Source organism: Amia ocellicauda, chromosome 7 (genome assembly GCF_036373705.1).
Source record: "Amia ocellicauda isolate fAmiCal2 chromosome 7, fAmiCal2.hap1, whole genome shotgun sequence".
In the NCBI taxonomy this organism is placed as follows: Eukaryota; Metazoa; Chordata; class Actinopteri; order Amiiformes; family Amiidae; genus Amia; species Amia ocellicauda.
This window is the reverse complement of record NC_089856.1, coordinates 8,200,435-8,228,108: the sequence shown is the minus strand read 5'-3', so window position 1 is coordinate 8,228,108 and position 27,674 is coordinate 8,200,435. Positions and strand designations below refer to the sequence as shown.

At 41.2% G+C, this 27,674-nt stretch overlaps 4 protein-coding genes and 9 long non-coding RNA genes across 13 annotated transcripts; all 13 read right to left on the bottom strand.

The window, feature by feature from the left end:
* Positions 1-572: 572 nt before the first annotated feature.
* Positions 573-8,100, bottom strand: LOC136752667 (uncharacterized). Its single transcript, XM_066708176.1, has 9 exons — positions 7,947-8,100; positions 7,602-7,734; positions 7,288-7,445; positions 6,848-6,969; positions 5,970-6,031; positions 5,171-5,271; positions 4,615-4,778; positions 4,151-4,250; positions 573-2,017 (listed from the first exon to the last, which is right to left on the bottom strand). Exons 2-8 carry the CDS (start codon positions 7,697-7,699, stop codon positions 4,155-4,157), a joined length of 801 nt encoding a protein of 266 aa, XP_066564273.1. The 5' UTR covers positions 7,700-7,734; positions 7,947-8,100; the 3' UTR covers positions 573-2,017; positions 4,151-4,154.
* Positions 8,101-8,248: 148 nt separating this feature from the next.
* Positions 8,249-8,977, bottom strand: LOC136754033 (uncharacterized). The gene is made up of 3 exons (XR_010817500.1): positions 8,833-8,977; positions 8,547-8,668; positions 8,249-8,310 (listed from the first exon to the last, which is right to left on the bottom strand). It is a non-coding gene; the product is annotated as an uncharacterized LOC136754033 (long non-coding RNA).
* Positions 8,978-9,076: 99 nt separating this feature from the next.
* On the bottom strand, positions 9,077-10,953 carry LOC136753822 (uncharacterized). Its single transcript, XM_066710210.1, has 7 exons — positions 10,803-10,953; positions 10,500-10,590; positions 10,252-10,400; positions 9,966-10,087; positions 9,665-9,729; positions 9,366-9,505; positions 9,077-9,153 (listed from the first exon to the last, which is right to left on the bottom strand). Exons 2-7 carry the CDS (start codon positions 10,553-10,555, stop codon positions 9,077-9,079), a joined length of 609 nt encoding a protein of 202 aa, XP_066566307.1. The 5' UTR covers positions 10,556-10,590; positions 10,803-10,953.
* Positions 10,954-11,104: 151 nt separating this feature from the next.
* LOC136754032 (uncharacterized) lies at positions 11,105-11,833 on the bottom strand. The gene is made up of 3 exons (XR_010817499.1): positions 11,689-11,833; positions 11,403-11,524; positions 11,105-11,166 (listed from the first exon to the last, which is right to left on the bottom strand). It is a non-coding gene; the product is annotated as an uncharacterized LOC136754032 (long non-coding RNA).
* Positions 11,834-12,518: 685 nt separating this feature from the next.
* Positions 12,519-13,252, bottom strand: LOC136754030 (uncharacterized). The gene is made up of 3 exons (XR_010817498.1): positions 13,108-13,252; positions 12,822-12,943; positions 12,519-12,585 (listed from the first exon to the last, which is right to left on the bottom strand). It is a non-coding gene; the product is annotated as an uncharacterized LOC136754030 (long non-coding RNA).
* Positions 13,253-13,351: 99 nt separating this feature from the next.
* On the bottom strand, positions 13,352-15,607 carry LOC136753821 (uncharacterized). Its single transcript, XM_066710209.1, has 9 exons — positions 15,569-15,607; positions 15,377-15,441; positions 15,078-15,217; positions 14,775-14,865; positions 14,527-14,675; positions 14,241-14,362; positions 13,940-14,004; positions 13,641-13,780; positions 13,352-13,428 (listed from the first exon to the last, which is right to left on the bottom strand). The coding sequence occupies exons 1-9, from the start codon at positions 15,605-15,607 to the stop codon at positions 13,352-13,354; spliced, it is 888 nt and encodes a 295-aa protein (XP_066566306.1).
* Positions 15,608-16,084: 477 nt separating this feature from the next.
* On the bottom strand, positions 16,085-16,633 carry LOC136754029 (uncharacterized). Its single transcript, XR_010817497.1, has 3 exons — positions 16,497-16,633; positions 16,212-16,284; positions 16,085-16,112 (listed from the first exon to the last, which is right to left on the bottom strand). It is a non-coding gene; the product is annotated as an uncharacterized LOC136754029 (long non-coding RNA).
* A 165-nt stretch (positions 16,634-16,798) lies between these two features.
* On the bottom strand, positions 16,799-17,527 carry LOC136754028 (uncharacterized). The gene is made up of 3 exons (XR_010817496.1): positions 17,383-17,527; positions 17,097-17,218; positions 16,799-16,860 (listed from the first exon to the last, which is right to left on the bottom strand). It is a non-coding gene; the product is annotated as an uncharacterized LOC136754028 (long non-coding RNA).
* Positions 17,528-17,925: 398 nt separating this feature from the next.
* On the bottom strand, positions 17,926-18,635 carry LOC136754027 (uncharacterized). Its single transcript, XR_010817495.1, has 3 exons — positions 18,522-18,635; positions 18,221-18,285; positions 17,926-18,061 (listed from the first exon to the last, which is right to left on the bottom strand). It is a non-coding gene; the product is annotated as an uncharacterized LOC136754027 (long non-coding RNA).
* A 1,008-nt stretch (positions 18,636-19,643) lies between these two features.
* Positions 19,644-20,268, bottom strand: LOC136754026 (uncharacterized). Its single transcript, XR_010817494.1, has 3 exons — positions 20,233-20,268; positions 19,947-20,068; positions 19,644-19,710 (listed from the first exon to the last, which is right to left on the bottom strand). It is a non-coding gene; the product is annotated as an uncharacterized LOC136754026 (long non-coding RNA).
* Positions 20,269-21,045: 777 nt separating this feature from the next.
* On the bottom strand, positions 21,046-23,386 carry LOC136753820 (uncharacterized). The gene is made up of 9 exons (XM_066710208.1): positions 23,319-23,386; positions 23,071-23,219; positions 22,785-22,906; positions 22,480-22,548; positions 22,185-22,278; positions 21,900-21,972; positions 21,652-21,800; positions 21,366-21,487; positions 21,046-21,129 (listed from the first exon to the last, which is right to left on the bottom strand). The coding sequence occupies exons 1-9, from the start codon at positions 23,354-23,356 to the stop codon at positions 21,046-21,048; spliced, it is 900 nt and encodes a 299-aa protein (XP_066566305.1). The 5' UTR covers positions 23,357-23,386.
* A 514-nt stretch (positions 23,387-23,900) lies between these two features.
* Positions 23,901-24,634, bottom strand: LOC136754025 (uncharacterized). Its single transcript, XR_010817493.1, has 3 exons — positions 24,490-24,634; positions 24,204-24,325; positions 23,901-23,967 (listed from the first exon to the last, which is right to left on the bottom strand). It is a non-coding gene; the product is annotated as an uncharacterized LOC136754025 (long non-coding RNA).
* A 2,086-nt stretch (positions 24,635-26,720) lies between these two features.
* Positions 26,721-27,453, bottom strand: LOC136754024 (uncharacterized). Its single transcript, XR_010817492.1, has 3 exons — positions 27,311-27,453; positions 27,025-27,146; positions 26,721-26,787 (listed from the first exon to the last, which is right to left on the bottom strand). It is a non-coding gene; the product is annotated as an uncharacterized LOC136754024 (long non-coding RNA).
* Between the last annotated feature and the right edge of the window lie 221 nt (positions 27,454-27,674).

The following is a 27,674-nucleotide window of genomic DNA, read 5'->3' as shown; positions in this document are numbered from 1 at the left end:
GTGAGAGAGAGCATGACAATAGTTTTAAACGGACTGGGGGCATGTGGAGAAGAGGGAAACAGGAGAGATTTATGTGCATCTGTGTGTCTCTTGACATAAAAACTGGATGACATCACTTTTTCTTATGCTAAAATCTTTAAAGGCAGAGGTTTTATGTCTGGGATCAAATAAGCTTTGAGCTAAAAGTACACCGTTAATATTCAATGTAGACCTTTAACATCAGTCCCAATGCAACCATACAAAATCTGTCTGTGCATTTGGATTCAGACCTTTCCTTTTTAATTGGGGGATATACTAACAGTACAGTAGAATAGTCCTATTATAATAGGAGGTTATAGCAAAAACACTACAGAATGGTTCCATGGTTACCATTTCCAGCTAAATCATTTTTGTTTTGTCTTAATTCTGTTAAGATCTGTGTGACAAATAATAAACTCTCTTGACTTTAGTCACTGCAAAACAATGGGGGATGAAACTTAGTCTGTCTGGATTGAATCACAGGAATCATTCCTACAAAAACCAGAATGGGATGGAAAAGTTTCCTAGTGCAAAACAAGTGACACAACATGATAAAAGTGCATACATTGTTTATTTATTAATATTTGCAATAGGTGCATTAAACATATCAGCATATAATTGCTTTGGTATAATAAATAAATGCATTTCAGCCACACACACTCTCTTTCTCTCTTGCCATACACACACATTATTTCTATAATAAATCAAAGGGCATGTTTTGCATACTCCACCCTTGTCATATTTGATGTGTTAATAGCCCAGTTGTTTAACTTGTTTCTCTCCAGCCACAAATACAGGGTACAGCATATTCGCAAAAAACCTCTGTCTGACTTCTGACTTTAGTCTGACTGACTAGTATTGAATATTTTAGTAATGTCCCAACATGCCTCCTTTCCACCTGTTCTTACTTTTATTATTATTATTATTATTATTATTATTATTATTATTATTATTATTATTATTATTATTTATCTTGGTCTGTCCCAGTTGAAGGTCTTTAAAAGTATTACAAATTATTAAAAAAACCATAACAATCTCCCAATGAATGTGTGCTAAATCTAACTGTTTATTTGAATAGAACCTAATTATTTTTGATCAATTTCACTGCAGCTTCCAGAAAGTTTGGTTCCTTATAATTAGTAGACTTTTGAAATCCACAAGCTTCAATTTGTGCTATACCTATAGAAGCACATGCACATACACACACATAGACATACACAGATCAACCCATACAAGCACGTTTAATATGACATTCAAAGATAGATGCCCTGGATAAGGGCGTCTGCCAAGAAATAATAATAATAATAATAATAATAATAATAATAATAATAATAATAATGTTGATTAAATAAGTTAAACATAGTATCAAATACAGATTTCAGATTTTTGAAAATATTACTTCGACAACATTTTTAAAATATGTATTAATATGATATATTTGAATGTAATGTGCTGTTTGTAATTAAATAATAATGTTCCTGCAGGGCCCAGCTATGCAGATACATTGTTTTTAACGCGTTTAACAAAGTCCACTACCTGAGATGGATAATACTCTTAATAATAAATAACGCTACTACTACTGCTAATAATAACAACAATAAAATGTAAAAATAAGAAACCTAGCACAACTCAGTAAGAGGAACTGAATGACATTCATTAAAAATTCTTCATGTTTTTAAGGATACAGCTTTACATTTTCTGTTAGACATCTGTGGATTTCACAGTGATTTTTAAAGTGAACACTCAGTTTTAAATCAAATAGGAATCTCAATGAGACTGAAAGTGTCACCTGTGTAACCTAAAGCAACACCATCACATACCAACACTGGTGTTTCCTATGAGGAGAAAGTTGATGCTGGGGTGAGTGATTAAAAGTAGTAGTTCTGCAGATGTGAATTGTCAATCAGTGCAGTGATGGGAGTTGTAGTTCAGTAATGTGAACCGCTGTGCAGTATATGTCATTTGTAGTTGTTTGGCAGTTAATTGGGATCTAGACAGCCTGTATAGAAAGGGGAAATAGCAACAGAATTTGTGTTTGCTTAGCACAAAACATTTTAGTCTGGTTGATTCCGATGTCTTTTGTCTCAAAGGATTACTAATCTCACATCTGGGCACCCTGAGGCAGGTTTAAGGTGTGCCTTTTGTCCCTGTAGGTGGCTATGAATGTAGAAGAACTGGATAATATACAACACCCAGAGGCAGCGCTAAGCTTCAGTTGAATTGCTTCATTAATTGCAGCCACAGGGAAGTCTGATGCAAATGTATACAAAAGACAAACACCTTGCCGTGTGTCTATCTGTGAATAATGTATTATTATTATTATTATTATTACTACTACTACTACTACTACTACTACTAATAATATAACAACAACAACAACAACAACAACAACAATAATAATAATAATAATAATAATAATAATAATAATAATAATAATATCTTATGTGCATTGTACAGTGAGGGAAAAAAGTATTTGATCCCCTGCTGATTTTGTATGTTTGCCCACTGACAAAGAAATGATCAGTCTATAATTTTAATGGTAGGTGTATTTTAACAGTGAGAGACAGAATAACAACAAAAAAATCCAGAAAAACGCATTTCAAAAAAGTTATACATTGATTTGCATGTTAATGAGGGAAATAAGTATTTGACCCCTTCGACTTAGTACTTGGTGGCAAAACCCTTGTTGGCAATCACAGAGGTCAGACGTTTCTTGTAGTTGGCCACCAGGTTTGCACACATCTCAGGAGGGATTTTGTCCCACTTTGCAGATCCTCTCCAAGTCATTAAGGTTTCGAGGCTGACGTTTGGCAACTCGAACCTTCAGCTCCCTCCACAGATTTTCTATGGGATTAAGGTCTGGAGACTGGCTAGGCCACTCCAGGACCTTAATGTGCTTCTTCTTGAGCCACTCCTTTGTTGCCTTGGCTGTGTGTTTTGGGTCATTGTCTTGCTGGAATACCCATCCACGACCCATTTTCAATGCCCTGGCTGAGGGAAGGAGGTTCTCACCCAAGATTTGACGGTACATGGCCCCGTCCATCGTCCCTTTGATGCGGTGCAGTTGTCCTGTCCCCTTAGCAGAAAAACACCCCCAATGCATAATGTTTCCACCTCCATGTTTGACGGTGGGAATGGTGTTCTTGGGGTCATTCCTCCTCCTCCAAACACGGCGAGTTGAGTTGATGCCAAAGAGCTCGATTTTGGTCTCATCTGACCACAACACTTTCACCCAGTTCTCCTCTGAATCATTCAGATGTTGGCAAACTTCAGATGGGCCTGTACATGTGCTTTCTTGAGCAGGGGGACCTTGCGGGTGCTGCAGGATTTCAGTCCTTCACTGCATAGTGTGTTACCAATTGTTTTCTTGGTGACTATGCTCCCAGCTGCCTTGAGATCATTAACAAGATCCTCCCGTGTAGTTCTGGGCTGATTCCTCACCGTTCTCATGATCATTGAAACTCCACGAGGTGAGATCTTGCATGGAGCCCCAGACCGAGGGAGACTGACAGTTATTTTGTGTTTCTTCCATTTGCGAATAATCGCACCAACTGTTGTCACCTTCTCACCAAGCTGCTTGGCGATGGTCTTGTAGCCCATTCCAGCCTTGTGTAGGTCTACAATCTTGTCCCTGACATCCTTGGACTTGGCCATGGTGGACAGGTGTCTTTTATACAGGTAGCGAGCTGAGATTAGGAGCACGCCCTTTAAGAGAGTGCTCCTAATCTCAGCTCGTTACCTGTATAAAACACACCTGGGAGCCAAAAACCTTGCTGATTGATAGGGGATCAAATACTTATTTCCCTCATTAACATGCAAATCAATTTATAACTTTTTTGAAATGCGTTTTTCTGGATTTTGTTGTTGTTATTCTGTCTCTTACTGTTAAAATACACCTACCATTAAAATTATAGACTGATCATTTCTTTGTCAGTGGGCAAACGTACAAAATCAGCACGGGATCAAATACTTTTTTCCCTCAATGTATTGCATACTGTAACTTCTCTAGCTCTCTAGGATCAGGGCTGGAGACTCTGCTCTGATAAAAGCTTCAGACAATGGTAATATATAATTACCTGAATTAAAAGTCAGACAATATTTCGCTCAGTTTTAGACTTGTCCACTGTCTTACCTGTTTAGAACAGGCCGTTTCTGGTAGTGTATTGCACTGGATAGGATCGCCTTCGCTGCCATCTCCTCCTGAGTCCCGCACAGCAGCCACACAGCACACACTGTAATACGGAAAGAGAGAGAGGCATTGCTCACTGACACAGCACTCCAATACAGATAAAGAATGAGAGAGAGACACTGCTCCTGACACCGGATTGTGTTACAGAGAGAGAGACACTGCTCCTGACACCGGACTGTGTTACAGAGAGAAAGACACTGCTCCTGACACCGGACTGTGTTACAGAGAGAAAGACACTGCTCCTGACACTGGACTGTAATACAGAGAGAGAGAGAGAAAGACACTGTTGACACAACAGGGAAAGAGTGAAAGAAAGAGTGAGAAAGAGACACTACTCAATGACACAGCACTCATACAGGGAGAGAGAGAGAGACTACACACAGCCAAACTGCTCCTGAGACACTTACACAGAGCGCGATCCAGCAAGGTAGCAGGATGAGGGCAACCCCGATGGGGACAGCAATGGCGACACCCCAGATGCCAGGATCTCTGCTGCCAGGGGTGGGTGTCACTACGGGCAGCAGGACAGGTGAAGGTGGTGTGGTGGAGATTAGGGTCAGGCTACCTTTGTCTGTGAATGGAGAGACAGCACAAGTTCAGTGCACATTCTCACATGGTCGTTTACATTACTGATAAACTGAAATGTACCACATGGCTTTGTCTAAAAGCATGGCGGTGATTAAGCCACAAGCACAAACACTGTCATACATCGCTGTGATTATTCCCCACTGTGGTAACTGTGGTTAGAAATCACCCGGTAATGCATTGCATAGCATTGTACTGAGTAATTACAGTGCAGCTCCTGTTTAGTGTAGATACAATGTAGTTGACATCTAACTGCATAAACCATGTGTGTGATTATGACCACAAATATGTGAAAGATTTTTAATTTGAGCAAATACTGAGAATGGATTCATTTTAAAACCCTGGTGGCATCAGAGCTGCTGTAGCTGCTAAACTCACCGCTGACTTCCAAGAGCGCAGACAGGAATGTGCTGGGGTTGGCAATATCTCCATCTTTGAACTTGTACACCACACTAGCATAGATTATGTTTGATGTGACACTATGGAATTAGTGAGAAAGAGAGAGAGAGTCAGTTTATATGAACAAACAGTCCAATTGGAACCATTGCGTTACTGAAGTCTTTGAAGTTGTGGATCTGGACTTGACTGTTTTACCCTCAGGTTTTCTACCTTCCAGAGACGGAGGGAAATTGATTGCAGAACCTACCCTTGCATAATTAACGCATAATTAATTGACCTACCTTTGCAAATAACAAATTATAAACCTCTACCAATAATAAACCCATATGGAACAAATATATAATAGGTTGAAAATATAAGGTGAGGTACATTTCTACAATATATTTAAAAATATATAATATATATATATGAATTACAGACTAAAACATATTTAAAACATATTCCATATATTTTAAATTTACAACAACAGGGCAATATTGCTATTACGTCAAATATAAGCTTCAAACAATTGCATCATATTTAATATATATATTTAGTTTTTTTATGGTGAAATTTGGGATTAGGTTACAGAGAGAGATGGAGATGGAGGTTTAATTAGATTAAATTGTAGCTTGAGGAGAAGTCAAAGTTTTAATTTGGTCTACACTGAAGACTGACTGAGAGTCTCAGTTTTATTTTTTCAGTAAAGATGTGGTGATTGGAAGAAAGGAAAATAAAAGGCACATGATCTTAGTTTGTTGAGGAAATGCTAGGGCATGGTTAACTCAGGAAGACTCACTTAAAGGAATTCAGAGGAAGATGAAAAGGTGGGGCCTGTGAGTTTGAAAGCATGGTTTTGAGCTGGAAGAAACAACAATAAAAAAACAGAATTAATTGAGATAATGAACACACTCAAATAATTTCAATATCGTTATCAACATTAGTGCAAGATTTGGGGTAAAATGCATTTGCGATGTTCATTAAATATTGTGAAGATTGTGTTCACCCCTATTCACCAAGATGAGACCATCTAATTACAGGTCTGCTAATCCAATCCAATCAAACTCAGAAGAAAGTCTCTCATTGATGAAATGGGGATAAACATATCTTAAATGTATTTCGAAGAGCATAGCAAATGCTTTTTACCACAATTTTGCTGAAGCACAAGTTCATTTAAGGGATCATCATAACTGATTGCTGGAGTACTGTCACTGTTGGTATTACAGTGTGAACAATGAGTGTTATTCTGTAAGGTCTTGTAACAGAAGGTAGTAACAGTTACAGAAATTATACATTTCCATCACCTTATCAATGCTCATTGTGACCCAAAGTATAAGCTGGTTTACTTCTTTTTACTGGAGTATAAGTAGCTCTTAGTGTTACAATCTGGACAATTGGTCCTTTGGTGCAAAGACTTGACCAGATCAGTAGTGGAAAGGAAATTGATTTTAAATGGAAAAAGGGGAAGCCCTCAATAGCAATAAGCAAATTGTGACAGCTGAAAGTCACACAGGGTAAGGAAGCACCTGCTCATAAACAAATAAATAAATAAAACACTTTATGATAACAGGCTTGTAATCTGCAGTTTGCTGGTTAGGTCAAAATTTAGAATTGTTCTTAGCCTCAGTACTTTATCTGGGAGATGTTTCTGTATGTACTGTTCTCTCAGTATCTCACCAGGTCATTCACGGCCTCATCGATCTCTGTGTATGTCTCGTTGTTGAACTGTATTGAGTCATCGATGATAACATTACTCGTGTGGAAGAGCATGATAATGGCAAAGGCGTTGTCAGATATTTCTGAGAAACAGAGAGAGAGATGGGGAGATGGAGGAAAGAGATAGATGTGAGAGAGGGACACAGACAAAGGTTTGCCATTTTTGGTATGGTAAGAAATTTATGAGAAGAATGCCATTTCATTCCTTCAATTCCTAAACCTAGAATTTTCATCTCTTTAACACTCCAATGCTATATTAAAAATACAAATACACTCTTGTTCTTGTTTATTCTTCCCCTCATTGCTGTAAATATACTGTAAAAAAGGACTGATGCTGTAGATAGGATCCAGCAGATCAACATTTACAATGGAGAGGGACAGAGACAAGGAGGGATGCATACTTTCATAGTTGATTTCAGTGTAATCCAGGGACAATGCCCTCATAGTCCTAAAGCGGTACAGGTACAGATCATTCGCAATCTTCATCACTTCCTCCTTGCTAGGGACTTCCTTGGAAATGTTGAACTCAAGGCGGATTGTAACAATAACTTCTCCAATCCTGCATGGAGGCAAAGAGAAAAAGAGTGAGAGAAACAAGTTGTCAGCAAAAGGAACCACATAGTGAGGCATCAAAACATTAGAATTTAAAAAAACTGTGAAGATAGGGAATCACACATAGAGCTGTCTCAAATATTATTGGTGAAGTGTACTTTACCTTGAAGTTGGAGCCGCAGTTGTAGTTTGAACTGGAACTGGAGTTGCAGCTGGAGACACCACTGTAGTTGTAGCTGCCATTGTGGGTGGAGCTGCCATTGTAGTTGGAGCTGCAGTTGTTGTATCAGTTTGACCTTAAATTCATCAGGAGACATGTGCAGTCAATTAATTTTCACCACTTTTGGTTCAGCGTTGAGCAGACCAGAGTTAAAGACCAGCTTAATCTTCATGGATGTATGAACAAGACAATAAATCTGACGATACAATCATTCAGTGAATTGCCCTATCACTAAGACAATCTCTAAAGAGCCCAATAATTTGAATCAGGAGAAGACTTTGAACCTACCATTGATGCTCAGAATGGCTGTTATGTCTTGGTCTGGTCCTGTGATGTTCAGGACCACAGTGAGTAAAGCACTCAGGCTCTGGATGTCGTCTTCCTGGAAATGGTACACGACTTCAGCCTGGACCGCATTGTTGTCGTGGCTGTGGAATCAGAGGGAGAGAAGAGGAAGAGGGACAGAGTCATTTCACTTGCACAGGATTTCCCCAAACTTATGTTTGTTTACTTTGAAGGAATTGCAGGAGTTGGTATTGTGGTGAGATGTTGTCAAGGAGTGGAGACGTCATTAGGAAGTGACTTGCCTGAATGTGGCAGGGGGGAACTTGGTCTGCTTTTTACCTAGCACCTCCGAAAGGATTTCTTGGAACTGAAAACATAATTAGACACAAATCATGTGAAATGACTCGATGATCTTTGTCAATCTCATGCCACTCAGTAATTAGGTTATGTCATTAGCTTGATCCTGACTTGTGTTCAGGAGAAGGAACACATACTATGGGTAATTCCCAAGGAAGACTTGATGTGTGCAACATCTTCCATTGACCTCTACAGATTAGACAAGTAAATTGAGTGTCAGTGTGTATTCTTCAGTAAGAGTCTCACCAAGGCATCAATGGGGTCTTGAATGTCGCTGAATGTCTGGTTGTTCAAACTGGAGCCTTCTGGAACATTCAGCTCATTTATGAGGATGTACACAGTGATGGCATATTCGGTAGGTTTGGGTTCTGTAGGGGAATATTTTCGAGAATTTTAAAGTAAGCTTTTAGATCAGTAGCAATACTTTTAGTGTTTGAAGACACACATTAGTTTCCAAAAAGATACCAGCTCACTGAAAGGGATCTAAAACATGTAATGAGACACTTTTCACTGTATTTCCTGGTGAACGTACTGTCAGAGGTGATTTTGGTGACGCTCACTGGGTAGACTCCCAGGGATGTGTAAGGAGCCAGGAAATCAGTGAAGGCTTGATAGATCTGGCTTTCATTGGCAGCAGGGTTATTGCTGTTGAACTCCAGTCTCAGGACAGCGATGACCGGACTACAATTGTGAAGACAAGGAAGCACACAGAGTCATGTCAATACATTGGATTTTAATATTGGTTCTGTCTCAAATATGTTTGCCAAGGTGAGGGTTTACCTTGTAGCTGGAGCCACCATTGTAGGTGGAGCTGCCATTGTAGTTGGAGTTGCAGTTGTTGTATCAGTTTGACCTTAAATTCATCAGGAGACATGTGCAGTCAATTAATTTTCACCACTTTTGGTTCAGCGTTGAGCAGACCAGAGTTAAAGACCAGCTTAATCTTCATGGATGTATGAACAAGACAATAAATCTGACGATACAATCATTCAGTGAATTGCCCTATCACTAAGACAATCTCTAAAGAGCCCAATAATTTGAATCAGGAGAAGACTTTGAACCTACCATTGATGCTCAGAATGGCTGTTATGTCTTGGTCTGGTCCTGTGATGTTCAGGACCACAGTCAGTAAAGCACTCAGGCTCTGGATGTCGGCTTCCTGGAAATGGTACACGACTTCAGCCTGGACCGCATTGTTGTCGTGGCTGTGGAATCAGAGGGAGAGAAGAGGAAGAGGGACAGAGTCATTTCACTTGCACAGGATTTCCCCAAACTTATGTTTGTTTACTTTGAAGGAAATGCAGGAGTTGGTATTGTGGTGAGATGTTGTCAAGGAGTGGAGACGTCATTAGGAAGTGACTTGCCTGAATGTGGCAGGGGGGAACTTGGTCTGCTTTTTACCTAGCACCTCCGAAAGGATTTCTTGGAACTGAAAACATAATAAGACACAAATCATGTGAAATGACTCGATGATCTTTGTTAATCTCATGCCACTCAGTAATTAGGTTATGTCATTAGCTTGATCCTGACTTGTGTTCAGGAGAAGGAACACATACTATGGGTAATTCCCAAGGAAGACTTGATGTGTGCAACATCTTCCATTGACCTCTATAGATTAGACAAGTAAATTGAGTGTCAGTGTGTATTCTTCAGTAAGAGTCTCACCAAGGCATCAATGGGGTCTTGAATGTCGCTGAATGTCTGGTTGTTCAAACTGGAGCCTTCTGGAACATTCAGCTCATTTATGAGGATGTACACAGTGATGGCATATTCGGTAGGTTTGGGTTCTGTAGGGGAATATTTTCGAGAATTTTAAAGTAAGCTTTTAGATCAGTAGCAATACTTTTAGTGTTTGAAGACACACATTAGTTTCCAAAAAGATACCAGCTCACTGAAAGGGATCTAAAACATGTAATGAGACACTTTTCACTGTATTTCCTGGTGAACGTACTGTCAGAGGTGATTTTGGTGACGCTCACTGGGTAGATTCCCAGGGATGTGTAAGGAGCCAGGAAATCAGTGAAGGCTTGATAGATCTGGCTTTCATTGGCAGCAGGGTTATTGCTGTTGAACTCCAGTCTCAGGACAGCGATGACCGGACTACAATTGTGAAGACAAGGAAGCACACAGAGTCACGTCAATACATTGGATTTTAATATTGGTTCTGTCTCAAAAATGATTGCCAAGGTGAGGGTTTACCTTGTAGCTGGAGCCACCACTGTAGTTGTAGCTGCCATTGTAGGTGGAGCTGCCATTGTAGTTGGAGCTGCAGTTGTTGTATCAGTTTGACCTTAAATTCATCAGGAGACATGTGCAGTCAATTAATTTTCACCACTTTTGGTTCAGCGTTGAGCAGACCAGAGTTAAAGACCAGCTTAATCTTCATGGATGTATGAACAAGACAATAAATCTGACGATACAATCATTCAGTGAATTGCCCTATCACTAAGACAATCTCTAAAGAGCCCAATAATTTGAATCAGGAGAAGACTTTGAACCTACCATTGATGCTCAGAATGGCTGTTATGTCTTGGTCTGGTCCTGTGATGTTCAGGACCACAGTGAGTAAAGCACTCAGGCTCTGGATGTCGTCTTCCTGGAAATGGTACACGACTTCAGCCTGGACCGCATTGTTGTCGTGGCTGTGGAATCAGAGGGAGAGAAGAGGAAGAGGGACAGAGTCATTTCACTTGCACAGGATTTCCCCAAACTTATGTTTGTTTACTTTGAAGGAATTGCAGGAGTTGGTATTGTGGTGAGATGTTGTCAAGGAGTGGAGACGTCATTAGGAAGTGACTTGCCTGAATGTGGCAGGGGGGAACTTGGTCTGCTTTTTACCTAGCACCTCCGAAAGGATTTCTTGGAACTGAAAACATAATTAGACACAAATCATGTGAAATGACTCGATGATCTTTGTCAATCTCATGCCACTCAGTAATTAGGTTATGTCATTAGCTTGATCCTGACTTGTGTTCAGGAGAAGGAACACATACTATGGGTAATTCCCAAGGAAGACTTGATGTGTGCAACATCTTCCATTGACCTCTACAGATTAGACAAGTAAATTGAGTGTCAGTGTGTATTCTTCAGTAAGAGTCTCACCAAGGCATCAATGGGGTCTTGAATGTCGCTGAATGTCTGGTTGTTCAAACTGGAGCCTTCTGGAACATTCAGCTCATTTATGAGGATGTACACAGTGATGGCATATTCGGTAGGTTTGGGTTCTGTAGGGGAATATTTTCGAGAATTTTAAAGTAAGCTATTAGATCAGTAGCAATACTTTTAGTGTTTGAAGACACACATTAGTTTCCAAAAAGATACCAGCTCACTGAAAGGGATCTAAAACATGTAATGAGACACTTTTCACTGTATTTCCTGGTGAACGTACTGTCAGAGGTGATTTTGGTGACGCTCACTGGGTAGACTCCCAGGGATGTGTAAGGAGCCAGGAAATCAGTGAAGGCTTGATAGATCTGGCTTTCATTGGCAGCAGGGTTATTGCTGTTGAACTCCAGTCTCAGGACAGCGATGACCGGACTACAATTGTGAAGACAAGGAAGCACACAGAGTCACGTCAATACATTGGATTTTAATATTGGTTCTGTCTCAAATATGATTGCCAAGGTGAGGGTTTACCTTGTAGCTGGAGCCACCACTGTAGTTGGAGCTGCCATTGTAGTTGGAGCTGCAGTTGTTGTATCAGTTTGACCTTAAATTCATCAGGAGACATGTGCAGTCAATTAATTTTCACCACTTTTGGTTCAGCGTTGAGCAGACCAGAGTTAAAGACCAGCTTAATCTTCATGGATGTATGAACAAGACAATAAATCTGACGATACAATCATTCAGTGAATTGCCCTATCACTAAGACAATCTCTAAAGAGCCCAATAATTTGAATCAGGAGAAGACTTTGAACCTACCATTGATGCTCAGAATGGCTTTTATGTCTTGGTCTGGTCCTGTGATGTTCAGGACCACAGTCAGTAAAGCACTCAGGCTCTGGATGTCGGCTTCCTGGAAATGGTACACGACTTCAGCCTGGACCGCATTGTTGTCGTGGCTGTGGAATCAGAGGGAGAGATGAGGAAGAGGGACAGAGTCAATTCACTTGCACAGGATTTCCCCAAGCTTATGTTTGTTTACTTTGAAGGAATTGCAGGAGTTGGTATTGTGGTGAGATGTTGTCAAGGAGTGGAGACGTCATTAGGAAGTGACTTGCCTGAATGTGGCAGGGGGGAACTTGGTCTGCTTTTTACCTAGCACCTCCGAAAGGATTTCTTGGAACTGAAAACATAATAAGACACAAATCCTGTGAAATGACTCGATGATCTTTGTTAATCTCATGCCACTCAGTAATTAGGTTATGTCATTAGCTTGATCCTGACTTGTGTTCAGGAGAAGGAACACATACTATGGGTAATTCCCAAGGAAGACTTGATGTGTGCAACATCTTCCATTGACCTCTACAGATTAGACAAGTAAATTGAGTGTCAGTGTGTATTCTTCAGTAAGAGTCTCACCAAGGCATCAATGGGGTCTTGAATGTCGCTGAATGTCTGGTTGTTCAAACTGGAGCCTTCTGGAACATTCAGCTCATTTATGAGGATGTACACAGTGATGGCATATTCTGTAGGTTTGGGTTCTGTAGGGGAATATTTTCGAGAGTTTTAAAGTAAGCTTTTAGATCAGTAGCAATACTTTTAGTGTTTGAAGACACACATTAGTTTCCAAAAAGATACCATCTCACTGAAAGGGATCTAAAACATGTAATGAGACACTTTTCACTGTATTTCCTGGTGAACGTACTGTCAGAGGTGATTTTGGTGACGCTCACTGGGTAGATTCCCAGGGATGTGTAAGGAGCCAGGAAATCAGTGAAGGCTTGATAGATCTGGCTTTCATTGGCAGCAGGGTTATTGCTGTTGAACTCCAGTCTCAGGACAGCGATGACCGGACTACAATTGTGAAGACAAGGAAGCACACAGAGTCATGTCAATACATTGGATTTTAATATTGGTTCTGTCTCAAATATGTTTGCCAAGGTGAGGGTTTACCTTGTAGCTGGAGCCACCATTGTAGGTGGAGCTGCCATTGTAGTTGGAGTTGCAGTTGTTGTATCAGTTTGACCTTAAATTCATCAGGAGACATGTGCAGTCAATTAATTTTCACCACTTTTGGTTCAGCGTTGAGCAGACCAGAGTTAAAGACCAGCTTAATCTTCATGGATGTATGAACAAGACAATAAATCTGACGATACAATCATTCAGTGAATTGCCCTATCACTAAGACAATCTCTAAAGAGCCCAATAATTTGAATCAGGAGAAGACTTTGAACCTACCATTGATGCTCAGAATGGCTGTTATGTCTTGGTCTGGTCCTGTGATGTTCAGGACCACAGTCAGTAAAGCACTCAGGCTCTGGATGTCGGCTTCCTGGAAATGGTACACGACTTCAGCCTGGACCGCATTGTTGTCGTGGCTGTGGAATCAGAGGGAGAGAAGAGGAAGAGGGACAGAGTCATTTCACTTGCACAGGATTTCCCCAAACTTATGTTTGTTTACTTTGAAGGAAATGCAGGAGTTGGTATTGTGGTGAGATGTTGTCAAGGAGTGGAGACGTCATTAGGAAGTGACTTGCCTGAATGTGGCAGGGGGGAACTTGGTCTGCTTTTTACCTAGCACCTCCGAAAGGATTTCTTGGAACTGAAAACATAATAAGACACAAATCATGTGAAATGACTCGATGATCTTTGTTAATCTCATGCCACTCAGTAATTAGGTTATGTCATTAGCTTGATCCTGACTTGTGTTCAGGAGAAGGAACACATACTATGGGTAATTCCCAAGGAAGACTTGATGTGTGCAACATCTTCCATTGACCTCTATAGATTAGACAAGTAAATTGAGTGTCAGTGTGTATTCTTCAGTAAGAGTCTCACCAAGGCATCAATGGGGTCTTGAATGTCGCTGAATGTCTGGTTGTTCAAACTGGAGCCTTCTGGAACATTCAGCTCATTTATGAGGATGTACACAGTGATGGCATATTCGGTAGGTTTGGGTTCTGTAGGGGAATATTTTCGAGAATTTTAAAGTAAGCTTTTAGATCAGTAGCAATACTTTTAGTGTTTGAAGACACACATTAGTTTCCAAAAAGATACCAGCTCACTGAAAGGGATCTAAAACATGTAATGAGACACTTTTCACTGTATTTCCTGGTGAACGTACTGTCAGAGGTGATTTTGGTGACGCTCACTGGGTAGATTCCCAGGGATGTGTAAGGAGCCAGGAAATCAGTGAAGGCTTGATAGATCTGGCTTTCATTGGCAGCAGGGTTATTGCTGTTGAACTCCAGTCTCAGGACAGCGATGACCGGACTACAATTGTGAAGACAAGGAAGCACACAGAGTCACGTCAATACATTGGATTTTAATATTGGTTCTGTCTCAAAAATGATTGCCAAGGTGAGGGTTTACCTTGTAGCTGGAGCCACCACTGTAGTTGTAGCTGCCATTGTAGGTGGAGCTGCCATTGTAGTTGGAGCTGCAGTTGTTGTATCAGTTTGACCTTAAATTCATCAGGAGACATGTGCAGTCAATTAATTTTCACCACTTTTGGTTCAGCGTTGAGCAGACCAGAGTTAAAGACCAGCTTAATCTTCATGGATGTATGAACAAGACAATAAATCTGACGATACAATCATTCAGTGAATTGCCCTATCACTAAGACAATCTCTAAAGAGCCCAATAATTTGAATCAGGAGAAGACTTTGAACCTACCATTGATGCTCAGAATGGCTGTTATGTCTTGGTCTGGTCCTGTGATGTTCAGGACCACAGTCAGTAAAGCACTCAGGCTCTGGATGTCGGCTTCCTGGAAATGGTACACGACTTCAGCCTGGACCGCATTGTTGTCGTGGCTGTGGAATCAGAGGGAGAGAAGAGGAAGAGGGACAGAGTCATTTCACTTGCACAGGATTTCCCCAAACTTATGTTTGTTTACTTTGAAGGAAATGCAGGAGTTGGTATTGTGGTGAGATGTTGTCAAGGAGTGGAAACGTCATTAGGAAGTGACTTGCCTGAATGTGGCAGGGGGGAACTTGGTCTGCTTTTTACCTAGCACCTCCGTAAGGATTTCTTGGAACTGAAAACATAATAAGACACAAATCATGTGAAATGACTCGATGATCTTTGTTAATCTAATGCCACTCAGTAATTAGGTTATGTCATTAGCTTGATCCTGACTTGTGTTCAGGAGAAGGAACACATACTATGGGTAATTCCCAAGGAAGACTTGATGTGTGCAACATCTTCCATTGACCTCTACAGATTAGACAAGTAAATTGAGTGTCAGTGTGTATTCTTCAGTAAGAGTCTCACCAAGGCATCAATGGGGTCTTGAATGTCGCTGAATGTCTGGTTGTTCAAACTGGAGCCTTCTGGAACATTCAGCTCATTTATGAGGATGTACACAGTGATGGCATATTCGGTAGGTTTGGGTTCTGTAGGGGAATATTTTCGAGAATTTTAAAGTAAGCTTTTAGATCAGTAGCAATACTTTTAGTGTTTGAAGACACACATTAGTTTCCAAAAAGATACCAGCTCACTGAAAGGGATCTAAAACATGTAATGAGACACTTTTCACTGTATTTCCTGGTGAACGTACTGTCAGAGGTGATTTTGGTGACGCTCACTGGGTAGATTCCCAGGGATGTGTAAGGAGCCAGGAAATCAGTGAAGGCTTGATAGATCTGGCTTTCATTGGCAGCAGGGTTATTGCTATTGAACTCCAGTCTCAGGACAGCGATGACCGGACTACAATTGTGAAGACAAGGAAGCACACAGAGTCACGTCAATACATTGGATTTTAATATTGGTTCTGTCTCAAATATGATTGCCAAGGTGAGGGTTTACCTTGTAGCTGGAGCCACCACTGTAGTTGGAGCTGCCATTGTAGTTGGAGCTGCAGTTGTTGTATCAGTTTGACCTTAAATTCATCAGGAGACATGTGCAGTCAATTAATTTTCACCACTTTTGGTTCAGCGTTGAGCAGACCAGAGTTAAAGACCAGCTTAATCTTCATGGATGTATGAACAAGGCAATAAATCTGATGATACAATCATTCAGTGAATTGCCCTATCACTAAGACAATCTCTAAAGAGCCCAATAATTTGAATCAGGAGAAGACTTTGAACCTACCATTGATGCTCAGAATGGCTGTTATGTCTTGGTCTGGTCCTGTGATGTTCAGGACCACAGTGAGTAAAGCACTCAGGCTCTGGATGTCGGCTTCCTGGAAATGGTACACGACTTCAGCCTGGACCGCATTGTTGTCGTGGCTGTGGAATCAGAGGGAGAGAAGAGGAAGAGGAACAGAGTCATTTCACTTGCACAGGATTTCCCCAAACTTATGTTTGTTTACTTTGAAGGAAATGCAGGAGTTGGTATTGTGGTGAGATGTTGTCAAGGAGTGGAGACGTCATTAGGAAGTGACTTGCCTGAATGTAGCAGGGGGGAACTTGGTCTGCTTTTTACCTAGCACCTCCGAAAGGATTTCTTGGAACTGAAAACATAATAAGACACAAATCATGTGAAATGACTCGATGATCTTTGTTAATCTCATGCCACTCAGTAATTAGGTTATGTCATTAGCTTGATCCTGACTTGTGTTCAGGAGAAGGAACACATACTATGGGTAATTCCCAAGGAAGACTTGATGTGTGCAACATCTTCCATTGACCTCTACAGATTAGACAAGTAAATTGAGTGTCAGTGTGTATTCTTCAGTAAGAGTCTCACCAAGGCATCAATGGGGTCTTGAATGTCGCTGAATGTCTGGTTGTTCAAACTGGAGCCTTCTGGAACATTCAGCTCATTTATGAGGATGTACACAGTGATGGCATATTCTGTAGGTTTGGGTTCTGTAGGGGAATATTTTCGAGAATTTTAAAGTAAGCTTTTAGATCAGTAGCAATACTTTTAGTGTTTGAAGACACACATTAGTTTCCAAAAAGATACCATCTCACTGAAAGGGATCTAAAACATGTAATGAGACACTTTTCACTTTATTTCCTGGTGAACGTACTGTCAGAGGTGATTTTGGTGACGCTCACTGGGTAGATTCCCAGGGATGTGTAAGGAGCCAGGAAATCAGTGAAGGCTTGATAGATCTGGCTTTCATTGGCAGCAGGGTTATTGCTGTTGAACTCCAGTCTCAGGACAGCGATGACCGGACTACAATTGTGAAGACAAGGAAGCACACAGAGTCACGTCAATACATTGGATTTTAATATTGGTTCTGTCTCAAATATGATTGCCAAGGTGAGGGTTTACCTTGTAGCTGGAGTTGGAGTTGCCATTGTAGGTGGAGCTGCCATTGTAGTTGGAGCTGCAGTTGTTGTATCAGGTTGACCTTAAATTCATCAGGAGACATGTGCAGTCAATTAATTTTCACCACTTTTGGTTCAGCGTTGAGCAGACCAGAGTTAAAGACCAGCTTAATCTTCATGGATGTATGAACAAGGCAATAAATCTGATGATACAATCATTCAGTGAATTGCCCTATCACTAAGACAATCTCTAAAGAGCCCAATAATTTGAATCAGGAGAAGACTTTGAACCTACCATTGATGCTCAGAATGGCTGTTATGTCTTGGTCTGGTCCTGTGATGTTCAGGACCACAGTGAGTAAAGCACTCAGGCTCTGGATGTCGGCTTCCTGGAAATGGTACACGACTTCAGCCTGGACCGCATTGTTGTCGTGGCTGTGAAATCAGAGGGAGAGAAGAGGAAGAGGGACAGAGTCAATTCACTTGCACAGGATTTCCCCAAGCTTATGTTTGTTTACTTTGAAGGAATTGCAGGAGTTGGTATTGTGGTGAGATGTTGTTAAGGAGTGGAGACGTCATTAGGAAGTGACTTGCCTGAATGTGGCAGGGGGGAACTTGGTCTGCTTTTTACCTAGCACCTCCGAAAGGATTTCTTGGAACTGAAAACATAATAAGACACAAATCCTGTGAAATGACTTGATGATTTTTGTTAATCTCATGCCACTCAGTAATTAGGTTATGTCATTAGCTTGATCCTGACTTGTGTTCAGGAGAAGGAACACATACTATGGGTAATTCCCAAGGAAGACTTGATGTGTGCAACATCTTCCATTGACCTCTACAGATTAGACAAGTAAATTGAGTGTCAGTGTGTATTCTTCAGTAAGAGTCTCACCAAGGCATCAATGGGGTCTTGAATGTCGCTGAATGTCTGGTTGTTCAAACTGGAGCCTTCTGGAACATTCAGCTCATTTATGAGGATGTACACAGTGATGGCATATTCTGTAGGTTTGGGTACTGTAGGGGAATATTTTCAAGATTTTTAAAGTAAGCTTTTAGATCAGTAGCAATACTTTTAGTGTTTGAAGACACACATTAGTTTCCAAAAAGATACCATCTCACTGAAAGGGATCTAAAACATGTAATGAGACACTTTTCACTGTATTTCCTGGTGAACGTACTGTCAGAGGTGATTTTGGTGACGCTCACTGGGTAGATTCCCAGGGATGTGTAAGGAGCCAGGAAATCAGTGAAGGCTTGATAGATCTGGCTTTCATTGGCAGCAGGGTTATTGCTGTTGAACTCCAGTCTCAGGACAGCGATGACCGGACTACAATTGTGAAGACAAGGAAGCACACAGAGTCACATCAATATATTGGATTTTAAAATTGGTTCTGTCTCAAACATGATTGCCAAAGTGAGGGTTTACCTTGTAGCTGGAGTTGGAGCTGCCATTGTAGGTGGGGCTGCCATTGTAGTTGGAGCTGCAGTTGTTGTATCAGTTTGACCTTAAATTCATCAGGAGACATGTGCAGTCAATTAATTTTCACCACTTTTGGTTCAGCGTTGAGCAGACCAGAGTTAAAGACCAGCTTAATCTTCATGGATGTATGAACAAGACAATAAATCTGACGATACAATCATTCAGTGAATTGCCCTATCACTAAGACAATCTCTAAAGAGCCCAATAATTTGAATCAGGAGAAGACTTTGAACCTACCATTGATGCTCAGAATGACTGTTATGTCTTGGTCTGGTCCTGTGATGTTCAGGACCACAGTCAGTAAAGCACTCAGGCTCTGGATGTCGGCTTCCTGGAAATGGTACACGACTTCAGCCTGGACCGCATTGTTGTCGTGGCTGTGGAATCAGAGGGAGAGAAGAGGAAGAGGGACAGAGTCAATTCACTTGCACAGGATTTCCCCAAGCTTATGTTTGTTTACTTTGAAGGAATTGCAGGAGTTGGTATTGTGGTGAGATGTTGTCAAGGAGTGGAGACGTCATTAGGAAGTGACTTGCCTGAATGTGGCAGGGGGGAACTTGGTCTGCTTTTTACCTAGCACCTCCGAAAGGATTTCTTGGAACTGAAAACATAATAAGACACAAATCATGTGAAATGACTCGATGATCTTTGTTAATCTCATGCCACTCAGTAATTAGGTTATGTCATTAGCTTGATCCTGACTTGTGTTCAGGAGAAGGAACACATACTATGGGTAATTCCCAAGGAAGACTTGATGTGTGCAACATCTTCCATTGACCTCTACAGATTAGACAAGTAAATTGAGTGTCAGTGTGTATTCTGCAGTAAGAGTCTCACCAAGGCATCAATGGGGTCTTGAATGTCGCTGAATGTCTGGTTGTTCAAACTGGAGCCTTCTGGAACATTCAGCTCATTTATGAGGATGTACACAGTGATGGCATATTCTGTAGGTTTGGGTTCTGTAGGGGAATATTTTCGAGAATTTTAAAGTAAGCTTTTAGATCAGTAGCAATACTTTTAGTGTTTGAAGACACACATTAGTTTCCAAAAAGATACCATCTCACTGAAAGGGATCTAAAACATGTAATGAGACACTTTTCACTTTATTTCCTGGTGAACGTACTGTCAGAGGTGATTTTGGTGACGCTCACTGGGTAGAATCCCAGGGATGTGTAAGGAGCCAGGAAATCAGTGAAGGCTTGATAGATCTGGCTTTCATTGGCAGCAGGGTTATTGCTGTTGAACTCCAGTCTCAGGACAGCGATGACCGGACTACAATTGTGAAGACAAGGAAGCACACAGAGTCACGTCAATACATTGGATTTTAATATTGGTTCTGTCTCAAATATGATTGCCAAGGTGAGGGTTTACCTTGTAGCTGGAGCCACCACTGTAGTTGGAGCTGCCATTGTAGTTGGAGCTGTAGTTGTTGTATCAGTTTGACCTTAAATTCATCAGGAGACATGTGCAGTCAATTAATTTTCACCACTTTTGGTTCAGCGTTGAGCAGACCAGAGTTAAAGACCAGCTTAATCTTCATGGATGTATGAACAAGACAATAAATCTGACGATACAATCATTCAGTGAATTGCCCTATCACTAAGACAATCTCTAAAGAGCCCAATAATTTGAATCAGGAGAAGACTTTGAACCTACCATTGATGCTCAGAATGACTGTTATGTCTTGGTCTGGTCCTGTGATGTTCAGGACCACAGTCAGTAAAGCACTCAGGCTCTGGATGTCGGCTTCCTGGAAATGGTACACGACTTCAGCCTGGACCGCATTGTTGTCGTGGCTGTGGAATCAGAGGGAGAGAAGAGGAAGAGGGACAGAGTCAATTCACTTGCACAGGATTTCCCCAAGCTTATGTTTGTTTACTTTGAAGGAATTGCAGGAGTTGGTATTGTGGTGAGATGTTGTCAAGGAGTGGAGACGTCATAAGGAAGTGACTTGCCTGAATGTGGCAGGGGGGAACTTGGTCTGCTTTTTACCTAGCACCTCCGAAAGGATTTCTTGGAACTGAAAACATAATAAGACACAAATCATGTGAAATGACTCGATGATCTTTGTTAATCTCATGCCACTCAGTAATTAGGTTATGTCATTAGCTTGATCCTGACTTGTGTTCAGGAGAAGGAACACATACTATGGGTAATTCCCAAGGAAGACTTGATGTGTGCAACATCTTCCATTGACCTCTACAGATTAGACAAGTAAATTGAGTGTCAGTGTGTATTCTGCAGTAAGAGTCTCACCAAGGCATCAATGGGGTCTTGAATGTCGCTGAATGTCTGGTTGTTCAAACTGGAGCCTTCTGGAACATTCAGCTCATTTATGAGGATGTACACAGTGATGGCATATTCTGTAGGTTTGGGTTCTGTAGGGGAATATTTTCGAGAATTTTAAAGTAAGCTTTTAGATCAGTAGCAATACTTTTAGTGTTTGAAGACACACATTAGTTTCCAAAAAGATACCATCTCACTGAAAGGGATCTAAAACATGTAATGAGACACTTTTCACTTTATTTCCTGGTGAACGTACTGTCGGAGGTGATTTTGGTGACGCTCACTGGGTAGATTCCCAGGGATGTGTAAGGAGCCAGGAAATCAGTGAAGGCTTGATAGATCTGGCTTTCATTGGCAGCAGGGTTATTGATGTTGACCTCCAGTCTCAGGACAGCGATGACCGGACTACAATTGAGAAGACATGGAAGCACACAGAGTCACGTCAATACATTGGATTTTAATATTGGTTCTGTCTCAAATATGATTGCCAAGGTGAGGGTTTACCTTGTAGCTGGAGCCACCACTGTAGTTGGAGCTGCCATTGTAGTTGGAGCTGCAGTTGTTGTATCAGTTTGACCTTAAATTCATCAGGAGACATGTGCAGTCAATTAATTTTCACCACTTTTGGTTCAGCGTTGAGCAGACCAGAGTTAAAGACTAGCTTAATCTTCATGGATGTATGAACAAGACAATAAATCTGACGATACAATCATTCAGTGAATTGCCCTATCACTAAGACAATCTCTAAAGAGCCCAATAATTTGGATCAGGAGAAGACTTTGAACCTACCATTGATGCTCAGAATGACTGTTATGTCTTGGTCTGGTCCTGTGATGTTCAGGACCACAGTCAGTAAAGCACTCAGGCTCTGGATGTCGGCTTCCTGGAAATGGTACACGACTTCAGCCTGGACCGCATTGTTGTCGTGGCTGTGGAATCAGAGGGAGAGAAGAGGAAGAGGGACAGAGTCAATTCACTTGCACAGGATTTCCCCAAGCTTATGTTTGTTTACTTTGAAGGAATTGCAGGAGTTGGTATTGTGGTGAGATGTTGTCAAGGAGTGGAGACGTCATTAGGAAGTGACTTGCCTGAATGTGGCAGGGGGGAACTTGGTCTGCTTTTTACCTAGCACCTCCGAAAGGATTTCTTGGAACTGAAAACATAATAAGACACAAATCATGTGAAATGACTCGATGATCTTTGTTAATCTCATGCCACTCAGTAATTAGGTTATGTCATTAGCTTGATCCTGACTTGTGTTCAGGAGAAGGAACACATACTATGGGTAATTCCCAAGGAAGACTTGATGTGTGCAACATCTTCCATTGACCTCTACAGATTAGACAAGTAAATTGAGTGTCAGTGTGTATTCTGCAGTAAGAGTCTCACCAAGGCATCAATGGGGTCTTGAATGTCGCTGAATGTCTGGTTGTTCAAACTGGAGCCTTCTGGAACATTCAGCTCATTTATGAGGATGTACACAGTGATGGCATATTCTGTAGGTTTGGGTTCTGTAGGGGAATATTTTCGAGAATTTTAAAGTAAGCTTTTAGATCAGTAGCAATACTTTTAGTGTTTGAAGACACACATTAGTTTCCAAAAAGATACCATCTCACTGAAAGGGATCTAAAACATGTAATGAGACACTTTTCACTTTATTTCCTGGTGAACGTACTGTCAGAGGTGATTTTGGTGACGCTCACTGGGTAGATTCCCAGGGATGTGTAAGGAGCCAGGAAATCAGTGAAGGCTTGATAGATCTGGCTTTCATTGGCAACAGGGTTATTGCTGTTGAACTCCAGTCTCAGGACAGCGATGACCGGACTACAATTGTGAAGACAAGGAAGCACACAGAGTCACGTCAATACATTGGATTTTAATATTGGTTCTGTCTTAAATATGATTGCCAAGGTGAGGGTTTACCTTGTAGCTGGAGCCACCACTGTAGTTGGAGCTGCCATTGTAGTTGGAGCTGCAGTTGTTGTATCAGTTTGACCTTAAATTCATCAGGAGACATGTGCAGTCAATTAATTTTCACCACTTTTGGTTCAGCGTTGAGCAGACCAGAGTTAAAGACCAGCTTAATCTTCATGGATGTATGAACAAGACAATAAATCTGACGATACAATCATTCAGTGAATTGCCCTATCACTAAGACAATCTCTAAAGAGCCCAATAATTTGAATCAGGAGAAGACTTTGAACCTACCATTGATGCTCAGAATGACTGTTATGTCTTGGTCTGGTCCTGTGATGTTCAGGACCACAGTCAGTAAAGCACTCAGGCTCTGGATGTCGGCTTCCTGGAAATGGTACACGACTTCAGCCTGGACCGCATTGTTGTCGTGGCTGTGGAATCAGAGGGAGAGAAGAGGAAGAGGGACAGAGTCAATTCACTTGCACAGGATTTCCCCAAGCTTATGTTTGTTTACTTTGAAGGAATTGCAGGAGTTGGTATTGTGGTGAGATGTTGTCAAGGAGTGGAGACGTCATTAGGAAGTGACTTGCCTGAATGTGGCAGGGGGGAACTTGGTCTGCTTTTTACCTAGCACCTCCGAAAGGATTTCTTGGAACTGAAAACATAATAAGACACAAATCATGTGAAATGACTCGATGATCTTTGTCAATCTCATGCCACTCAGTAATTAGGTTATGTCATTAGCTTGATCCTGACTTGTGTTCAGGAGAAGGAACACATACTATGGGTAATTCCCAAGGAAGACTTGATGTGTGCAACATCTTCCATTGACCTCTACAGATTAGACAAGTAAATTGAGTGTCAGTGTGTATTCTTCAGTAAGAGTCTCACCAAGGCATCAATGGGGTCTTGAATGTCGCTGAATGTCTGGTTGTTCAAACTGGAGCCTTCTGGAACATTCAGCTCATTTATGAGGATGTACACAGTGATGGCATATTCTGTAGGTTTGGGTTCTGTAGGGGAATATTTTCGAGAATTTTAAAGTAAGCTTTTAGATCAGTAGCAATACTTTTAGTGTTTGAAGACACACATTAGTTTCCAAAAAGATACCATCTCACTGAAAGGGATCTAAAACATGTAATGAGACACTTTTCACTGTATTTCCTGGTGAACGTACTGTCAGAGGTGATTTTGGTGACGCTCACTGGGTAGATTCCCAGGGATGTGTAAGGAGCCAGGAAATCAGTGAAGGCTTGATAGATCTGGCTTTCATTGGCAACAGGGTTATTGCTGTTGAACTCCAGTCTCAGGACAGCGATGACCGGACTACAATTGTGAAGACAAGGAAGCACACAGAGTCACGTCAATACATTGGATTTTAATATTGGTTCTGTCTCAAATATGATTGCCAAGGTGAGGGTTTACCTTGTAGCTGGAGCCACCATTGTAGTTGGCGCTGCAGTTGTTGTATCAGTTTGACCTTAAATTCATCAGGAGACATGTGCAGTCAATTAATTTTCACCACTTTTGGTTCAGCGTTGAGCAGACCAGAGTTAAAGACCAGCTTAATCTTCATGGATGTATGAACAAGACAATAAATCTGACGATACAATCATTCAGTGAATTGCCCTATCACTAAGACAATCTCTAAAGAGCCCAATAATTTGAATCAGGAGAAGACTTTGAACCTACCATTGATGCTCAGAATGGCTGTTATGTCTTGGTCTGGTCCTGTGATGTTCAGGACCACAGTCAGTAAAGCACTCAGGCTCTGGATGTCGGCTTCCTGGAAATGGTACACGACTTCAGCCTGGACCGCATTGTTGTCGTGGCTGTGGAATCAGAGGGAGAGAAGAGGAAGAGGGACAGAGTCAATTTACTTGCACAGGATTTCCCCAAGCTTATGTTTGTTTACTTTGAAGGAATTGCAGGAGTTGGTATTGTGGTGAGATGTTGTCAAGGAGTGGAGACGTCATAAGGAAGTGACTTGCCTGAATGTGGCAGGGGGGAACTTGGTCTGCTTTTTACCTAGCACCTCCGAAAGGATTTCTTGGAACTGAAAACATAATAAGACACAAATCATGTGAAATGACTCGATGATCTTTGTTAATCTCATGCCACTCAGTAATTAGGTTATGTCATTAGCTTGATCCTGACTTGTGTTCAGGAGAAGGAACACATACTATGGGTAATTCCCAAGGAAGACTTGATGTGTGCAACATCTTCCATTGACCTCTACAGATTAGACAAGTAAATTGAGTGTCAGTGTGTATTCTGCAGTAAGAGTCTCACCAAGGCATCAATGGGGTCTTGAATGTCGCTGAATGTCTGGTTGTTCAAACTGGAGCCTTCTGGAACATTCAGCTCATTTATGAGGATGTACACAGTGATGGCATATTCTGTAGGTTTGGGTTCTGTAGGGGAATATTTTCGAGAATTTTAAAGTAAGCTTTTAGATCAGTAGCAATACTTTTAGTGTTTGAAGACACACATTAGTTTCCAAAAAGATACCATCTCACTGAAAGGGATCTAAAACATGTAATGAGACACTTTTCACTTTATTTCCTGGTGAACGTACTGTCAGAGGTGATTTTGGTGACGCTCACTGGGTAGATTCCCAGGGATGTGTAAGGAGCCAGGAAATCAGTGAAGGCTTGATAGATCTGGCTTTCATTGGCAGCAGGGTTATTGCTGTTGAACTCCAGTCTCAGGACAGCGATGACCGGACTACAATTGTGAAGACAAGGAAGCACACAGAGTCACGTCAATACATTGGATTTTAATATTGGTTCTGTCTCAAATATGATTGCCAAGGTGAGGGTTTACCTTGTAGCTGGAGCCACCACTGTAGTTGGAGCTGCCATTGTAGTTGGAGCTGCAGTTGTTGTATCAGTTTGACCTTAAATTCATCAGGAGACATGTGCAGTCAATTAATTTTCACCACTTTTGGTTCAGCGTTGAGCAGACCAGAGTTAAAGACCAGCTTAATCTTCATGGATGTATGAACAAGACAATAAATCTGACGATACAATCATTCAGTGAATTGCCCTATCACTAAGACAATCTCTAAAGAGCCCAATAATTTGAATCAGGAGAAGACTTTGAACCTACCATTGATGCTCAGAATGACTGTTATGTCTTGGTCTGGTCCTGTGATGTTCAGGACCACAGTCAGTAAAGCACTCAGGCTCTGGATGTCGGCTTCCTGGAAATGGTACACGACTTCAGCCTGGACCGCATTGTTGTCGTGGCTGTGGAATCAGAGGGAGAGAAGAGGAAGAGGGACAGAGTCAATTCACTTGCACAGGATTTCCCCAAGCTTATGTTTGTTTACTTTGAAGGAATTGCAGGAGTTGGTATTGTGGTGAGATGTTGTCAAGGAGTGGAGACGTCATTAGGAAGTGACTTGCCTGAATGTGGCAGGGGGGAACTTGGTCTGCTTTTTACCTAGCACCTCCGAAAGGATTTCTTGGAACTGAAAACATAATAAGACACAAATCATGTGAAATGACTCGATGATCTTTGTCAATTCTCATGCCACTCAGTAATTAGGTTATGTCATTAGCTTGATCCTGACTTGTGTTCAGGAGAAGGAACACATACTATGGGTAATTCCCAAGGAAGACTTGATGTGTGCAACATCTTCCATTGACCTCTACAGATTAGACAAGTAAATTGAGTGTCAGTATGTATTCTTCAGTAAGAGTCTCACCAAGGCATCAATGGGGTCTTGAATGTCGCTGAATGTCTGGTTGTTCAAACTGGAGCCTTCTGGAACATTCAGCTCATTTATGAGGATGTACACAGTGATGGCATATTCTGTAGGTTTGGGTTCTGTAGGGGAATATTTTCGAGAATTTTAAAGTAAGCTTTTAGATCAGTAGCAATACTTTTAGTGTTTGAAGACACACATTAGTTTCCAAAAAGATACCATCTCACTGAAAGGGATCTAAAACATGTAATGAGACACTTTTCACTGTATTTCCTGGTGAACGTACTGTCAGAGGTGATTTTGGTGACGCTCACTGGGTAGATTCCCAGGGATGTGTAAGGAGCCAGGAAATCAGTGAAGGCTTGATAGATCTGGCTTTCATTGGCAACAGGGTTATTGCTGTTGAACTCCAGTCTCAGGACAGCGATGACCGGCCTAAAATGATGTCATCAGTTAGAGCATACAAAGATGTCACATTTTCACAGTCAACTCTCTTTTCTTACTCACGTAACCAACTTTTTGAATTGTACACGAGTTATACCCTTCATGCATGCACATGTCCTTTCTTGTTCTTTTTTTTGCATTGAAATGTTATCACATAAATATATATCAGGTTTTCCTTCAGCTCTCCTTAGTTCAATAAATAATAT

Coding starts and splice junctions, on each gene's coding strand:
- LOC136753822 (XM_066710210.1), bottom strand. CDS start 10,555: ATGGCAGCTCCACCTACAATGGCAGCTACAACTACAGTGGTGGCTCCA. Junction 10,401..10,499: donor GTGGTGGCTCCAGCTACAAG/GTAAACCCTCAC, acceptor TCACAATTGTAG/TCCGGTCATCGCTGTCCTGA. Junction 9,730..9,965: donor AAGACCCCATTGATGCCTTG/GTGAGACTCTTA, acceptor TTATGTTTTCAG/TTCCAAGAAATCCTTTCGGA.
- LOC136753821 (XM_066710209.1), bottom strand. CDS start 15,607: ATGTTGCACACATCAAGTCTTCCTTGGGAATTACCCATA. Junction 15,218..15,376: donor TTCCCCCCTGCCACATTCAG/GCAAGTCACTTC, acceptor CTGATTCCACAG/CCACGACAACAATGCGGTCC. Junction 14,005..14,240: donor AAGACCCCATTGATGCCTTG/GTGAGACTCTTA, acceptor TTATGTTTTCAG/TTCCAAGAAATCCTTTCGGA.
- LOC136752667 (XM_066708176.1), bottom strand. CDS start 7,699: ATGGCAGCTCCACCCACAATGGCAGCTACAACTACAGTGGTGTCTCCA. Junction 6,032..6,847: donor ATGAGGCCGTGAATGACCTG/GTGAGATACTGA, acceptor TGTTTCTTCCAG/CTCAAAACCATGCTTTCAAA. Junction 4,251..4,614: donor CTTGCTGGATCGCGCTCTGT/GTAAGTGTCTCA, acceptor TCCGTATTACAG/TGTGTGCTGTGTGGCTGCTG.
- LOC136753820 (XM_066710208.1), bottom strand. CDS start 23,356: ATGGCAGCTCCAACTACAGTGGTGGCTCCAGCTACAAG. Junction 22,549..22,784: donor AAGACCCCATTGATGCCTTG/GTGAGACTCTTA, acceptor TTATGTTTTCAG/TTCCAAGAAATCCTTTCGGA. Junction 21,801..21,899: donor GTGGTGGCTCCAGCTACAAG/GTAAACCCTCAC, acceptor TCTCAATTGTAG/TCCGGTCATCGCTGTCCTGA.